Here is a 17,989-nt window from a genome sequence, read left to right as displayed (position 1 = left end):
CTTAGGGAGAGAGTTCTTTGTAGCATCTAATTCTGATTAAGAAAGGAATGGTCATCATAAGACACAAAACAGGTGAACTGAGTGGCAGGGTCAGGGAGTGTCATAAGTGCAGGTTTAGTGGAATCAAAAAATTAAATGAATGAAAAGATACTGGTAGCATATGGACCCAAAATATGGCCAGAAAATTCCATATGAAAAAATTATTAAATTGTACTTTCTACATTAGGGAATATGAATATCAGAGCAACATACTGAATTGTGGTTGAATTTACCTTTAGAAGACACGCTTTATAATTTAAAATAAATATAATAAATAAAAAATTATGTATTAATACTTCCTAAACTGGTATAGAAAATCTGAGTTTGATCAACTTTAAAACTTATCTTAAGCAGGACTTATTAGATCCTTTAAAATGCTAATATATATTGTGACTCTCTAAAATGGTTATATAATATACATTTATTAGCTTAATTATCCAGTTAGTCTTTAATTTTTTTCTCTCAGTTTATATGTTAACAACCACCAGTGTTCCACAGATGATCATTTATGAAATGCTAGTCTATGAAAACAACATTTACATTTACATTGATAAGCTTTCCTTGATTCATGAGAATAACTAAAGGTATATTTATATAAAGGCATTAGCATACCTATAAAAATATATTGTGACTCCGGTCTCAAATTTTTCTTAACATGTTTATAAAAGTGAACATTTTTTCCCTTTTCTAAATATAGCCCACAGCTGTAAACAGCCAGAGACTCCTGCTCATGCAAATGTAGTAGGAATGGACCTTCCATCCCATGGATATACATTAATTTATACCTGCCAGCCTGGCTTCTTCTTAGCAGGTGGAACAGAACATAGAGTGTGTAGATCTGATAACACCTGGAGTGGAAAAGTTCCTGTTTGTGAAGGTAAGTTTTCTCTATAAAAGCTTTCAACAGAAGATTTTGTACTGTTTAAGCTTTCCTCAGATACAAGAGACAAAAGAAAAATCCATTTAAATTAGCTTAGGAACAAGGTAAATTTATTCGCCAACTCTAAGAGTAGGAGTGATGTCGACACTTTTGGATCCAGGGGCACAGAAATATTATTCAGGTCTTTTTATAGCTTCTTTTCCATGCTCTATTTTTAATTCATGCTTTTATTACTTTTTCTAGTTCTCTATTCACAGTAGGTATATTAGTTTTCTAAGGCTGCCATAACAAAGTACCACAAGCTGGGTGACTTAAAAGAATAGGAATTTATTCTCTCACAGTTCTGAAAGCCAGAAGTCCAAAATCAAGGTGTCAACAAGGCCATGTATCCTCTGAAGGCTCTAGGGAAGAATCATTCCTTACCTCCTTCGAGCTTGTTATAGCTTCTGGCTATCCCTGGCATCCCTTGGCTCATAAATGCCTCACTACAATGTCTACCTCTATCTTCACATGGCCTTCTTTCCTATGTATCTCTATATGTCCTGTTCTCTTCTTATAAAAACACTAGTCGTTGGATTTAGGGATTATTTCAGGAATATTTCACCTCAAGATTCTCACCGAATTACATCTTCAAAGACTCTGTTTCCAAATAAGGTCATGTTCTGAGGTTCCTAGTGAACATGAATTTGGAGTGTGTACTATTCAACCCACTATAGGAGGGAATATTGCTGCCAGCATTCCTGGGTTTATATCCTTCTGGTAGAACAACCCTGGTAGAAAGAGTCTTTCCCAAAACTTGGTCAGGAAAGCACTATATGAAAGTCTGATTGCCACAATTTTTAATGGAATCCATCTCCAAATTCATTTCTCAGCCACAATGATATGACAGTTTGACCAGATCTAGGTGATGTGTCCACCCATGTTGCTGCTTTGGTTGATCAGGACAATCCCCATCTGAACAAGATGTAATGAGTTTACCAGAGGAAAAAAGCGTTATGTTTCCAGAAGAAGGAACAAAGGAGGTTTTTCTAGGATTCTTGATAAAGTCATCAATACATTCTTTTTTTTTTTCAGTCCTTCTAATTCTTTATGTCTCGTAGCCTTCACAAATGTAAATGACTTTCTCCTCTTGAAATGTTTTCACTCTCTTCTCTTAGCTAGAACATTACAGGGTTTTTTCTTTTTTTTTTAATTTTTCATGATAGGAATCCCTTCTGTGTGAGATCTTATTCTTTTATTTGTCTACTTGTTATTGTCTTTCTCCACTCTCCTGTCCTTTCATCTGCCCTTCCCCGACTAGAATATAAGCTCAAAAGAAAAAGAAAAGAAAAAAAGAAACTTTAATAAATCTAAATATGGCCCATTTTAGGGTTCTCTTATGTAAAAAAAAAAAAAAAAAGAAACTTTGTCAAAGTATTTACAACTGTAATTTTAACCACTAGATCAGTGCCTTATATGTGAAAAGTGTTCAATCAATATTTGTTGAATAAATAAATATTTTATCTCCTCAAATTTCTGGCTACCTATTCTCCATTTCCTTTTTAAGCTTAATGTTTTCTACCCATTTTTTCTAAAGCTCAGTTCTTAGTCTTCTCTTCTTTTCACTCTGTGTTCTCTCCCTAGGTGATCTGATCTCATTCAAGCCAATGACTTAAAGTTTCCTCTATGAAGGTTATTTACAAATTAATATTTCTAGCTCATTTATCTTCTCTTAGCTCCAGAATTATATGTTCAATTTCTTACCTAATATCTCTTCTTAAATTTCTCAAAGACATTTAAATAATATATGAAAATCTAAACTCATAAATTTCCCTTCACCATAAGTCTTCTCTTGATGTTTCCTAACTCAGTGGTACCATCATCACATAATAAATAGAAATCTAGTGGTCATTTTGACATCTTCTTGTCTCCTTAAATCCACCAGAATTTTAGTCGGTTTAAAAAAATTCTAACCACTTTTGAGTTTATCATCACTGCTACTGTAAAAACTCAGCATTATCTCTACTGAGACTACTGAAATGGCCTTCTAACTTCTCTGCCCAAATCAATACCCACTCCTTTCCAAATTGTTCTCCACCTTGCAGCCAAGATGATGTTCACCCAAATAACTTCCCCTTAAAACCTTTAAAGATATTACTTTGTTCTTAGGAAAAAGATGTAAGTCTTTACAGGTCTACAAGCACTGCATATCACAGCTGCTTCAACTTTGCAGGCACTTTCAGCACCCCACATGATTTTGAGCTCCTTTTGGTTTGACTTAAAAACTTTAGTTTAACTCTTTACCTTGGAGACTAGCCAATTTCTTATGACATCATGGGATACCTTAACAATTTTTAACTCTTTTTTTTTTTTTTTGTGCCATGCCACACAGCTTGTGGGATCTTAGTTCCCTGTCCAGGGATCAAACCTGGGCCCGAGCAGTAAAAGGGCCAAGTCCTAACCACTGGACCACCAGGGAATTCCCAACAATTTTAAACTCTTAAACATGAACCCTACCCAAATTATTTGCCTTTAAGCAACAGGAACATACCCTCAGCCCTCAACTTCCATGTTGGTATCAACTGTTTCCATGTTGGTTTATGCCTTTAAAATAAGAAACAAGACCCCAAAATACTAAGGCAGCACTGATATTCCCTTTGCCCCACTGGACTATAATGGGGATAATTATAGAAGTTGTTAGCTGAACAACAGAAGTGTTGAGTGAGGACTGAGATGCTATAGTGAACAGGACATTTTGGAGAAAACCATATGATATGTCAAAGAATAAAATTGACAATGCATCAAACTGTGTGTGTGTGTCTGTGTGTTATTAATTATATTAAATATTGTAAACATTTTTGGTTCTTTTCATAGCTGGTTCCAAAATATTGGTGAAAGATCCTAGACCTGCGCTAGGAACACCCAGCCCAAAGCTAAGTGGTTAGTAATTTCAGTTGTTTTTCTAGTAGTCATGATTTCTAAAGGTGATCTCCTGTTTTATTGACAAAGTGACCATTTATTTAGAAAAATATATTTCAGTATGGGAAAACTATTTCCCATAGTTTCCCATAGTAAAACAGCATTTTACTGTTTGGAATTTGAAGTTTGAAAATTTGTATTATAAGATATCAAACTTTAAGCAATGTAATACTGTGACATGTTAATATTGCAAAAATATTGTATATAGTTGTCTCTATAAAATTTCCCTTCGGGCTTCCCTGGTGGCGCAGTGGTTGAGAGTCCACCTGCCGATGCAGGGGACGCGGGTTCGTGCCCCGGTCCGGGAAGATCCCACATGCCGCGGAGCGGCTGGGCCCGTGAGCCATGGCCGCTGAGCCTGCGCATCCGGAGCCTGTGCTCCGCAACGGGAGAGGCCACAACAGTGAGAGGCCCGCGTATCGCAAAAAAAAAAAATAAATAAATAAAAAAAATAAAAAAAAATTTCCCTTCAAGAGTATCTGTAGATAGCTATAAAATAGTGGCAATGGTTTATTTAAAACATTAAAATAAAAATGAGATTTACATATAATTTTTAAATATAAATTTTTTAAAGAATGAACAAAATACACTTGGAGTGAGAGTAAAAGTTCAGCAACTTCTAGAACTTGTCCAGTTTATTTTCAGTAATTTGATTTAAAAATAAAATGTTTAGTCATTAAAAATATGGGCCTTGAAGTCCTACAACCTTGATGTAATCCCCATGTTATACACTGCCTACCCTATGACTTTAGAAAAGTTAATTTCTACATCTGAGCCTCCATTTCTTTACCTATACAAAAGACATATTGATTAGATTAATATGAATGAACTTCATGAAAATGAAGCACAAAGTGCTTGGCTCATGGTAAGCGCTCAGTATACGAGAGCTTCTTTTTAATGTATTAGTATGTATTTTATTTACATGGTAGGAATGAAAAGCTACACATATAATTAAAGGCTCAGCATTTAATCTTTACCTTGGAAATAGATTTGGTCCAGTTGTAATAAGCCAGGTAGAGTGTTAGAATCTAATCTTAGTTAGTTTAAGAAGTTCTTAATGTACATGCTATTAAACTGGACTGCCTACCAAAAAAATCAGTCTGAGAAACGGATTTTTTTCAACAGTCAGTAAAAACACACTGAATTTCTCTAAGGTGACCAAAGAATATGTCATCATGAGAGGGAAAGTGTTGCATGGAGTCAGAAAACCACAATGGTCCCAGCCCCTGGTAACCTCTATTCTTCTTTCTGTCTCTATGAATTTCCTTATTCTAGGTGCTTCATATAAGAGGAATCACACAATGCTTGTCCTTTTGTGTCTGACTCGATAATGCTCCGTTGAATGTATATACCATATTTTATTTATCCATTCAGCTGTTCACTGACATTAGGATTGTTTTCACCTTTTTGGCTAGTGTGAATAATCCTGTGAACACTAGTATATGAGATTCTTTTTGATTTCCTGCTTTCCAGTCTTTTGGGTGGTAGTAGAATTGCTGGATCATGTGGTAATTCTAGGTTTAACTTTTTTGAGAAACTGCCAGTCGGTTTTCCAAAGCAGTTGAGTCATTTTACATTCCCACCAGCAATGTAGCAGGGCTTCACATCCTCACCTACACTTGTTATTTCCTGTTTACCACAACTTTTTAAAAAAAGAAAAACAAAGACTTAGTGCAGGGTTGTAATTATAACTCAAAGTGTGTTCATTATAAGGCTAGGTTTGCCTCATTTTTAGGTAAATATCTTCCATTGGACCTTTCATGTTCACTGTTAAAATGTTTACCATTAACGATTAAAGGACTTTTTTCTGGTAAAAAAAAAAAAAGAAAAAAGAAAAAAAAGAAAACCACAATGGTCAATCAGTGCCCAGAACTTTCCAAGAAAGATACTTTATCTGGGAGCAGATGTGTACTCTGAATAATAGCTCCAGCATATCAAGTACAAATCTAGACTGTCCTGGGCAAAACATGGCCAATGGCTACCAATAAATATTTCAGGCTGACAAAAAAATTTTTTAAAGAATATGGAAGAACTAAACAACAAAACTAATATGTTTGATGTAATATATATATATATATATATATATATATATATATATATATATATTTCTCATCAACCAATTAAATAATATATACTTTCTTTAAAGGCACATGGGACAGCTATAAGAATTGATCATATATTAAGCAATAAAAAAATCTATACAAATTTCAAAGCAAAGTTAGTCTTACTGGACCATGAAGCAGTTAAAAGTTAATAAGAAAATGGATAAATTTTTTAAACTCCTCAATGTTTGGAAATTAAGAACAAAATTAATACTGATGAATAACTATAGATTGAAGAAGAAATTAAAATGGAAAATATAACAATATAGCTTATTATGCTGAAAAATCTAGATATCAAAACTTGGGAACTAGAGCAAAAGTAAAGATGTGAGGGAAATATAAAGCCTTAAACCCTTACATTAGAAGAAACAAAAGCCTTAGAATTAATAACTGTCCCTGTTAAGAAGATACAAAAAGTATAATGGAATGATCAAAAGAAAGCAGAACTCAATGTAATAAAAATAAACAAACCAAAAAAACCCCCAAAGATATAACAGAAGAATCTCAACAGAGTCAAAAGTAGTTATTTAAAAAAAATGTACAAAGTGAATAATTTCTGGTAAGATTGATCAAGAAAGGAACAAAAAGTAGTAACATTTCAAAAGGAAATGTGAAAAACTACATAGAGTAGATTGAATAAATTAGCAATATATAACAGAAAACTACTGTAACTGTCAATTTTAAAAAACTTAAACATTGACAAATTACTAGAAAAGTGGATCTTAACATAACTAATAGGAGAAAACTCGAATAATCCCATAACAAAGTAGTAGTTAAAGCTATTTCCACAAGGAAAAACCTGTTCCATATGCCTCTACTGATAAGTTCTACCAAATTTTGAAGGAGCAGATCATTCCAGTTTTATAAAACTATCAAAAAAAACCCCTCATTTGATGGATCCAACATAACTCTAATAACTCAGGTAAAGACACTATAAAAGGAGAAAATTACAGGCCCATTTGACATAAGATTATAGATGAAAAAATCCTACATAAAGCCTTAGCAAATCAAATACAGTTGACCCTGAACAGAAAGTGGGTTAGGGGCATTGGCCCTCAGTGCAGTCAAAAATCTGCATATAAGTTATCGTTGACCCTCAGTATGTGACTCCTCCTTACCCCAAGGTTCCTTCATATCTGTGATTCCGCATCCATGAATTCAACTAACCATGGATCAGTACAGTTATACTATAGCATTTACTGTTGAAAAATATCTGTGCATAAGTGGACCCTCACAGTTCAAATCCATGTTGTTCAAGGGTTAACTGTACAACATTATAGTAAAGATGACACATCATTACCAAATTGGGTTAATGATAGATTTACAGGGATATTTTCATGTTAAATAATCCTTAAAAGTAATCTATCACATTAAGAGATTAACATGCAAAAATTCTGATTATGTATGATCATCTAAATACTTGCACAGAAACTATTTTGTAAGATTGAACGTTTATTTATAATTTTTAAAAACTTTTAATAAATTAGAAAGGAAAAGAATTTATTTAACCTGAGTGAAGGTATCTATAAAACTCTAGAACAATGTCATCTTAAGTGGGAAAACAGAAGTATTTCATTTAAAATAATGACACAGTGATTAGTTACTCCAAAGTAACAATAATTAAATTTGGCAGTGGTATCGGTGTCAGGAACATGATACTCTATATGGTAATTCTATGAGGCCTATGAAGCAAAGTTTAGATTCAAAACTGTCTTGAAAAATAAGGATCATAACCATCATTGTCTTCCTCCTTTTCACTGTGCTCCACATCAGTGATAGTTAGATGACATTTTAGAGTTTAGAAAGAACTGCCAAATACACAATCACATTTAAACCTCAAATTAGACTTAACAATAGAAAGTATTGTCATCCCCTTGTACGTAGGGATTTAAATGACCAAATAGTGTCTGCCTCTCCCATCCTATCATTAGTTACATTTCTCAGTTATGGGTGAGAAAGGTGAAGGGTGGTGGTGTCATGCTGGAGCTGCCTGGTAGAGCTTTGCCATAGCCAGTTCTGTGCATTCTTCCAAACTCTGCGTTCAGTGATGTCATGTTCATAGTTTGAAATCTGACATCACGGGAATATTTACACTATAGAATCAGCAGATATTACAACCAGTTTGTTGGCTTGTTTGTTTTCTGGAGAGCCAGTTGTTAAACATTTACTACCACATCAATGATTAATCCTGATACAATGTTCTTTGCTGCTGCTGGTACCTACTTCTTTCCATTGCTATTTTCTCCTGCCACAGGGGTTCTTTTTAGTCTCCTTCAACCAACTTCCTTAATTCCCTTAAGCACAATGACAAGATCACCAAGTGTAGCAGATTTTCATTAAATATTCAGGGGTATCAAAGAGTAAGCATAATACAGGCCAGGGGAAATAAACAATCAGAAAGATAAGAATAACACATTTATTGAGTACCTACTATTTGCCTTCACACTGCTGTTAGAACATCTTTCTCCCTTGCTCTTCCTCCTATCTCTACAACTAACTGCCTATTACCTCCAAATTCCAGATCTTTCTAATGCAGGATAATTTAGCTTGTCACTCCCTCATCCAAACTTATTTTAGGTATGATTTTTGAGTTAACTGCTCTTTAAAGTGCTTACCAAATCAAGGGCTTTTTACCCATACACCATATCAAATCTTTAGGTAAGGTCTCCTGTACATACAGAGCATAGCTGTGTAATTTGAGGTTTGGGGAGGGAGTGCCACTATAAGGGTGACTTGGCAAAGGTCCCAGAGCCAGGACTATGGATTTTTCATGATACTAACTGCATGTTCACTAACTATATATTTTATTAGCAACTGTGTAAAGATCTATGAGACCCACATTTCCCTATTTTACTTGTATAATACTAATGATAGCAAATAACACTAATCAAAACTCTTCATATTCATTATCTCATTTAATCTTCCTTGTAACTCTGTGTTACTCCCACATTACTGATGAGGAAATTCATGTTTAGAGAGTTAAGTAACTTAGGGAAAACCACACAGTTTATAAATTGTAGAGGAGGGATGGACATACAAGCGGTCTAGTTCCAGTGCCTGCACTTCTAGTCCTTCTGCTATATTGCTTTTGAATTATCATAGAAAAAAATAATCATATTGGTTGAAATACTCAGTAAAAACTCAACTCTTGAGTGCATTGTATGTTCATCTTCTACCATAGTATTGTTTTATTTGTTTGCCTAGTAGAATTCAGGGAATGTACAATTTGTAACACAGTCTCTGTGATCTAAGCAGTAAGAACTGTGATGTATGTAGAGAAAATCAGGTAACAAATGTCAATAACTTGTTAGAAAAAAAAAAGGCTTTCATCTAAATCCATTTCATTCAGTCAGTCACACAAATAGGCAGGCTCTTTTGAATAGCTGATTTCCGAGGATGTGCTTTAATGTACAGAATTAATGGAAGCTCTCTCAGCCTCTTACCAGGATCTGAGTAGACTTTGACATACCTAATTTATATTAGCTATAAATTACATAACTAATTTATATAAATATAATGACTTATTTGTCTGCATTTAACATTAAGAGTGTTTCTTATTTTGATGAAAGTTTTACATTAGAATATTCTTTGATTCTACCACAGTTCATCTCTTTCCCATGAGAGTTAGCCAATTCTAGTGACAATTCTTTTATTTCTAAAAGTACCTGTAAACCTCAAAGCTGTCAGGAGCAAAACAGGTAGAGCACTGTTCTTTTTCAGGAGCATCTATTATTGAAAAAACTGAACTCAGTATTCTGTAAAGGGGTAAAGGGGTCAAAGGAGCATCTCTCCTGACAGTCTTCCAAGGCTATTCTGCAAGGGGGGCGTTTAACTCTATGCTCTTTCTATGAACCTATTCCTACTGCTAGGAGAAAAACAGGTCTCTTGGGACTTGTATATAGACTGACTTGGCCCAAGAAAATCATTTTATTTTCCTTCTGAAAGAAAGATATTATTATAGGAAACCAAATATAAGTAAACTTGATATTTAGCTGGATTCAAAATATGTCTTGTGTCATTAATTGGTGTTGTTTATTTATCGCTCATTGATGTATGTGCAAATCTAGATTATTATTTTGGTTTATTCTAAAAAAATTAAAACACTTATGTGAAGGATTCATTTTAAAATGTACGTTCTATATTATTGTATATTTAGAAAAATATGATTATTCAATAAACTAATACTCATTAATCTGGTATTTAATGCTTATGTTTACAAGCCACTGTAAAATTAACATGTATGTTTATTTAATCTATTCACAGTTCCTGATGATGTGTTTGCCCAAAATTATATATGGAAAGGCTCTTACAATTTTAAAGGAAGGAAACAACCCATGACCTTGACAGTTACTAGTTTCAATGCTTCCACTGGGAGAGTCAATGCAACACTCAGTAACAGCAACATGGAACTACTACTTTCAGGTATCACATTAAAGAACAGCAAACAATTCCTTTATGCCTTCATTTCCATCATTTCATCATTTTTTTTAGTGATTTTTGTACTGTGAAATAGTTGCTATATTTTTTATGACATTCATAATTCATTCAGAAACAAGGCTTTCTGTTTTTTTGATTGATGCATGAATATTACTACACAAATATAAAACTCTGTGATTCTGAAATAAGCTCCCTCAATAATATTTTTATGTGTCTAGAATGACATGTCATGAAATAGAACAGAACTTTTCATTTGAAGATAACTAACTCCTTATCTATTCTCATAACACCAAAGAGACTGGATCAGTGATTTGCAAGCTATTCTATGGTCATAAAATTATGTCTTCAAATGAGAATGTTTAGGAGGACACTACAATTTAAGACAGAAAAGGTAGAGCTACACTACCTTAAACAGGCAAACAGAACCCAGAGCCCTATCCATCTGCTCAACTTTCTCAGGTTTCTGTTTCCTCTATCTAATGCACTTCCCTCATTATCTTTGAATACTGTGCTTTTTCTGACATTCAAATGTTTCCTCATATATCATCTTGTCAACAGTACTTCTGATGACCCTATCTAAAGTAGCCTTCACATTACAAATAGACTCACTCTTAGTCATAGGAAGTCTTATCTTATTTCATTCTCTTCTTTTCACTATTTGAAATTATAGTATAGTGTAGTGTAGTGTAGTGTAGTATAGGATAGTATGACATGATATGATATGATTTGTCTACACTCCAGCAACACAAGCTCTAAGAGAGCAGGTCTTTGCCTTCCAGTTCATTACTAATGCCTCAGATGTTAGAAATGCATCTGGACTCCCATGGGCACATGCACAGGAGCTGCTCCTGCCCTGCACTCTCTCCCTCTGCCATTCACTTCCCAGCTGCCAAGATCTTGGAAGCTTTGAAGCTCAGCAAATAAGGGAAATCCATTGAGAACAGTCTGTAAAGTGTCAAGCAATATCCAGATATTACCTGCGCTCTGCCTGTCCCCTACCTGAACCTGGGATTCTTCCACTGAGTGAGTGGTCCTGTGTCCCACATTGGCGTTGCTCATTTGGTTGATGAAGACATATTGACAGAGTTGTTGTTGGTTATACCCTTTTGCCTTCTCACTAGCAATGCAAAAGAGAGACTGTATCTCCACACCCTTACCAACAGAGCATATTGTCAAGCTTTTGAACTTTTGATGATCTGCCGTGTGGCTGACAGGGTCTTGGTGCTCCAGCTGGGTGTCAGGCCTGTGCCTCTGAGGTGGGAGAACTGAGTTCAGGACACTGGTCCACCAGAGATCTTCCAGCTCCACATAATACCAAATGGTGAAAGCTCTACCAGAGATCTCCATCTCAATGCTAAGACCCAGCTCCACTCAACAACCAGCAAGCTACAGTGCTGGACACCGTATGCCAAACAACTAGCAAGCCAGGACCACAACCCCACCCATTAGCAGAGAGACTGCCTAAAATCATAATAAGTTCACAGACACCCCAAAACACACCACTGGTTGGGGTCCTGCCCGCCAGAAAGACAAGATCCAGCCTCATCCACCAGAACACAGGCACCAGTGCCCTCCACCAGGAAGCCAACACAACCCACTGAACCAACCTTAGCCAATGGGGGCAGACAACAAAAACAATGGAAACTACGAACGTGCAGCCTGTGAAAAGGAGACCCCAAACACAGTAAATTACACAAAATGAGAAGACAGAGAAACACACAGCAGATGAAGGAATAAGGTAAAAACTCACCAGACCAAACAAATGAAGAGGAAATAGTCAGTATCTGAAAAGAATTCAGAGTAATGATAGTAAAGATGATCCAAAATCTTGGAAATAGGATGGAGAAAATAAAAGAAACGTTTAACAAGGACCTAGAAGAACAAAAGAGCAAACAAACAGAGATGAACAACACAATAAATGAAATTAAAAATTCTCTAGAAGGGATCAATAGCAGAATAACTGAGGCAGAAGAACGGATAAGTGACCTGGAAGATAAAATAGTGGAAATAACTACTGCAGAGCAGAATAAAGAAAAAAGAATGAAAAGAATTGAAGACAGTCTCAAAGACCTCTGGGACAATATTAAATGCACCAACATTTGAATTATAAGGGCCCCAGAAGAAGAAGAGAAAAAGAAAGGGACTGAGAAAATATTTGAAGAGATTATAGTAGAAAACCTCCTTAATATGGGAAAGGAAATAGTTAATCAAGTCCAAGAAGCACAGAGAGTCCCATACAGGATAAATCCAAGGAGAAACACACAAAGACACATATTAATCAAACTATCAAAAATTAAATACAAAGAACAAATATTAAAAGCAGCAAGGGAAAAACAAGTAACACATAAGGGAATCCCCATGAGGTTAAAAGCTGATCTTTCAGCAGAAGCTCTGCAAGCCAGAAGGGAGTGGCAGGACATATTTAAAGTGATGAAAGAGAAAAACCTACAATCAAGATTATTCTACCCAGCAAGGATCCCATTCACATTTGACACAGAAATTAAAAGCTTTACAGACAAGCAAAAGCTAAGAGAATTCAGCACCACCAAACCAGCTTTACAACAAATGCTAAAGGAACTTCTCTAGGCAGGAAACACAAGAGAAGGAAAAGACCTACAATAACAAACCCAAAACAATTAAGAAAATGGTAATAGGAACATACATATCGATAATTACCTTAAATGTAAAAGGATTAAATGCTCCCACCAAAAGATATAGACTGGCTGAATGGATTCAAAAACAAGACCAATATTTATGCTGTCTACAAGAGACCCACTTCAGACCTAGGGACACAAACAGACTGAAAGTGACAGGATGGAAAAAGATATTACATGCAAATGGAAATCAAAAGAAAGCTGGAGTAGCAATTCTCATATCAGACAAAATAGACTTTAAAATAAAGACTATTAGAAGAGACAAAGAAGGATGCTACATAATGATCAAGGAATCAATTCAAGAAGATGATATAACGATTGTAAATATTTATGCACCCAACATATCAGCACTTCAATATATAAGGCAAAAGATAACAGCCATAAAAGGGGAAATCAACAGTAAGACAATCATAATAGGGGACTTTAACACCCCACTTTCACCAATGGACAGATCATCCAAAATGAAAATAAATAAGGAAACACAAGCTTTAAATGATACATTAAACTAGATGGACTTAATTGATATAAGACATTCCATCCGAAAACAACAGAATACACTTTCTTCTCAAGTGCTCATGGGACACTCTCCAGGATAGAGCTTATATTGGGTCACAAATCAAGCCTTGGTAAATTTAAGAAAATTGAAATTGTATCAAGTATCTTTTCTGACCACAGCGCTATGAGACTAGATATCGATTACAGGAAAAAATCTGTAAAAAATACAAACACAGAAGCTAAACAATACACTACCTAATAGCCAAGAGATCAATGAAGAAATCAAAGAGGAAATCAAAAAATACCTAGAAACAAATGACAATGAAAACACGATGACCCAAAACCTATGAGATGCAGCAAAAGCAGTTCTAAGAGGGAAGTTTATAGCAATACAATCCTACCTCAAGAAACAAGAAACATCTCAAATAAACAACCTAACCTTACACCTAAAGCAATTAGAGAAAGAAGAACAAAAAAACCCCTAAAGTTAGCAAAAGGAAAGAAATCATAAAGATCTGATCAGAAATAAAGGAAAAAGAAATGAAGGAAACAATAGCAAAGATCAATAAAACTAAAAGCTTGTTCTTTGAGAAGATAAATAAAATTGATAAACCATTAGCCAGACTCATCAAGAAAAAAGGGAGAAGACTCAAATCAATAGAATTAGAAATGAAAAAGGAGAAGAAACAACTCACACTGCAGAAATACAAAGGATCATGAGAGACTACTACAAGTAATTATATGCCAATCAATGGACAACCTGAAAGAAATGGACAAATTCTTAGAAAAGCACAATCTTCTGAGACTGAACCAGGAAGAAAGAGAAGATATAAACAGACCTATCACAAGCACTGAAATTGAGATTGTGATTAAAAATCTTCCAGCGAACCTAAGCACAGGACCAGATGGCTTCACAGGTGAATACTATGAACCATTTAGAGAAGAGTTAACAGGTATCCTTCTCAAACTCTTCCAAAATATAGCAGAGGGAGGAACACTCATTCTATGTGGCCACCATCACCCTGATACCAAAACTAGAAAAAGATGTCACAAAGCAAGAAAACTACAGTCCAATATCACTGATGAACATAGATGCAAAAATCCTCAAAAAATTCTAGCAAACAGAATCCAACAGTACATTAAAAGGATCATAAACCATGATCAAGTGGGGTTTATCCTAGGAATGCAAGGATTCTTCAATATATGCAAATCAATCATTGTGATACACCATATTTACAAATTGAAGGAGAAAAAACCACATGATCATCTCAGTAGATGCAGAAAAAGCTTTTGACAAAGCTCAACACCCATTTATGATTAAAACCCTCCAAAAAGTAGTTATACAGGGAACCTACCTCAACATAATAAAGGCCATATATGACAAACCCACAGCCAACATCGTTCTCAATGGTGAAAAACTGAAAACATTTCCTCTAAGATCAGGAACAAGACAAGGATGTCCACTGTCACCACTGTTATTCAACATAGGCTTGGAAGTCCTTGACACAGCAATCAGAGAAGAAAAAGAAATAAAAGGAATCCAAATCGGAAAAGGAGAAGGAATGCTGTCACTGTTTGCAGATGACATGATACTATACACAGAGAATCCTAAAGATGCTACCAGAAAACTACTAGAGTTAATCAATTGAATTTGGTAAAGTAGCAGGATACAAAATTAAGGCACAAAAATCTCTTGCACTCCTATACACTAATGATGAAAAATCTGAAAGAGAAATTAAGGAAACACACCCATTTACCATTGCAACAAAAAGAATAAACTACCTAGGAATAAACCCACCTAAGGAGACAAAAGACCTGTATGCAGAAAACTATAAGACACTAATGAAAGAAATCAAAAATGATACAAACAGATGGAGAGATATACCATGTTCTTGGATTGGAAGAATCAACATTGTGAAAATGACTATACTACACAAAGCAATCTACAGATTCAATGCAATCCCTATCAAGCTACCACTGGCATTTTTCACAGAACTAGAACAAAAAAATTTCACAATTTGTATGGAGACACAAAAGACCACGAATAGCCAAAGCAATCTTAAGAAAGAAGAACGGAGCTGGATTAATCAGACTCCCAGACTTCAGACTATACCAGAAAGCTACAGTAATCAAGACAGTATGGGACTGGAACTAAAAAAGAAATATAGATCAATGGAATAGGATAGAAAGCCCAGCGATAAACCCACGCACATATGGTCACCTTATCTTTGATAAAAGAGGCAAGAATATACAATGTAGAAAAGACAGCCTCTTCAATAAGTGGTGCTGGGAAAACTGGACAACTACATGTAAAATAATGAAATTAAAACACTCCCTAACACCATACACAAAAATAAACTCAAAAAGGATTAAAGACATAAATGTTAGTGCAGACACTATAAGACTCAGAGGAAAACATAGGCAGAGCACTCTATGAGATAAATCACAGCAAGATCCTTTTTGACCCACCTCCTAGAGAAATGGAAATAAAAACAAACATAAACAAATGGAACCTAGTGAAACTTAAAAGCTTTTCACAGCAAAGGAAACCATAAACAAGACCAAAAGACAACCCTCAGAATGGGAGAAAATATTTGCAAATGAAGCAACTGACAAAGGATTAATCTCCAAAATTTATAAGCAGCTCATGCAGCTCAATATCAAAAAACCAAAAAACCCAATCCACAAATGGGCAGACACCTAAATAGACATTTCTCTAAAGAGGATATACAGATTGCCAACAAACACATGAATGGATGCTCAATATCACTAAACATTAGAGAAATGCAAATCAAAAGTACAATGAGGTATCACCTCACACCAGTCAGACTGGCCATCATCAAAAAATCTACAAAGAGGAAATCCTGGAGAGGGTGTGGAGAAAAGGGAACCCTCTTGCACTGTTGGTGGGAATGTAAATTTATACAGCCACTATGCAGAACAGTATGGAGGTTCCTCAAAAAATTAAAATTAGAACTAGCATATGACCCAGCAATCCCACTCCTCGGCATATACCCTGAGAAAACCATAATTCAAAAAGAGTCATGTACCAAAATGTTCATTGCAACTCTATTTACAATAGCCAGGACATGGAAGCAACCTAAGTGTCCTTCGACAGATGAATGGATAAAGAAGATGTGGCACATATATACAGTGGAATATTACTCAGCCATAAAAAGAAATGAAATTGAGTTATTTGTAGTGAGGTGGATGGACCTAGAGTCTGTCATACAGAGTGAAGTAAGTCAGAAAGAAAAAAACAAATACCGTATGCTAACGCACATATATGGAATCTAAAAAAAAATGTTTCTGAAGAACCTAGGGGCAGGACAGGACTAAAGACACAGACGTAGAGAATGGACTTGAGAACATGGGGCGGGGAAGGGTAAGCTGGGATGAAGTGAGCGAGTGGCATGGACTTATATATACTACTAAATGTAAAATAGATAGCTAGTGGCAAGCAGCCACATAACACAGGGAGACCAGCTTGGTGCTTTGTGACCAGCTGGAGGGGTGGGATAGGGAGGGTGAGAGGGAGATGTAAGAGGGAGGAGATATGGGGATATATGTATATGTATAGCTGATTCACTCTGTTACAAAGCAGAAGCTAACACACCATTGTAAAGCAATTATAGTCCAATAAATGTGTTTAGAAAAAAAAGAACAGAAATGCATCTGGAACAAAATGGGCCACAATGAATATGAATTATTTCTCTCATTTAAAAATACATTTTAAAAGTATTGATATTGAAAATATGAAATATGTATTTTTAAATTTCTTGGCAATGTATATATCCCATAAAATTATTAATAATGGAATAATTTGTGGTATAAATAAAATAGAAAATAAAATTATATCTGTTGATTTTGTAAATTTTACAAGAACTATTAAGCTTCATTTTGTATTGTTGAATGAGCCTACCGTAAACCCAAAGTAAAGGCATTAGAAGTTAATATGTATTTTAATTTTAAAAATATACACAATTACATGATATAAATTGAAAGAAGCTTTATATGAATGAATGGAGTATGTGACTACTGATTTATTTAATGTTGAAACATAAAATTTTATTTTCCTTCTGTAAGAGAGTTAGCACTAAATATATATGTATTCTAATTTAGAAAAATTTTTAAACAAATTTCTACAAATATAGATAAACAAACATAAATAGTTAGACTAACTTTCTATCCTTGTCTCCATAAAATTAATTATAACATTTTCCCAGTAATTTTGGTTACTTTTGTATGTTTTCCCTATTAATTTTAATTTACTTTAGATCAAGATCTATGTATCATTATATTTGTATTCCCAGCTAATTTTTATGATACCTTATTATATAGGTGAAATATTAAGTGAGTGAAGTAATGAGTCAAATTTCAACCATCAGTTAATCACAAAATTTTTACTTAGAACCTTATATTCT

The 17,989-nt window shown here is 34.8% G+C and overlaps 1 protein-coding gene across 3 annotated transcripts in view; it reads left to right on the top strand.

Annotated features, from left to right (window-relative positions):
- The window catches only part of CSMD3 (CUB and Sushi multiple domains 3), a gene marked incomplete at its 5' end in the record, with an annotated part of 1,086,230 nt that overhangs the window by 1,059,922 nt on the left and 8,319 nt on the right, over nucleotides 1-17,989 (top strand). For all 3 annotated transcript variants that reach the window (XM_079722286.1, XM_079722285.1, XM_079722284.1), the window contains 3 exons: nucleotides 737-916; nucleotides 3,773-3,838; nucleotides 10,243-10,401. In XM_079722286.1, the coding sequence (XP_079578412.1) occupies nucleotides 737-916; nucleotides 3,773-3,838; nucleotides 10,243-10,401 (405 nt within the window). The remainder of the gene's footprint in view (nucleotides 1-736; nucleotides 917-3,772; nucleotides 3,839-10,242; nucleotides 10,402-17,989) is intronic.

Source organism: Hyperoodon ampullatus, assembly GCF_949752795.1.
Source record: "Hyperoodon ampullatus genome assembly, chromosome: 17".
Taxonomy (NCBI): Eukaryota; Metazoa; Chordata; class Mammalia; order Artiodactyla; family Ziphiidae; genus Hyperoodon; species Hyperoodon ampullatus.
This window is presented reverse-complemented; position numbering and strand designations above follow the sequence as displayed.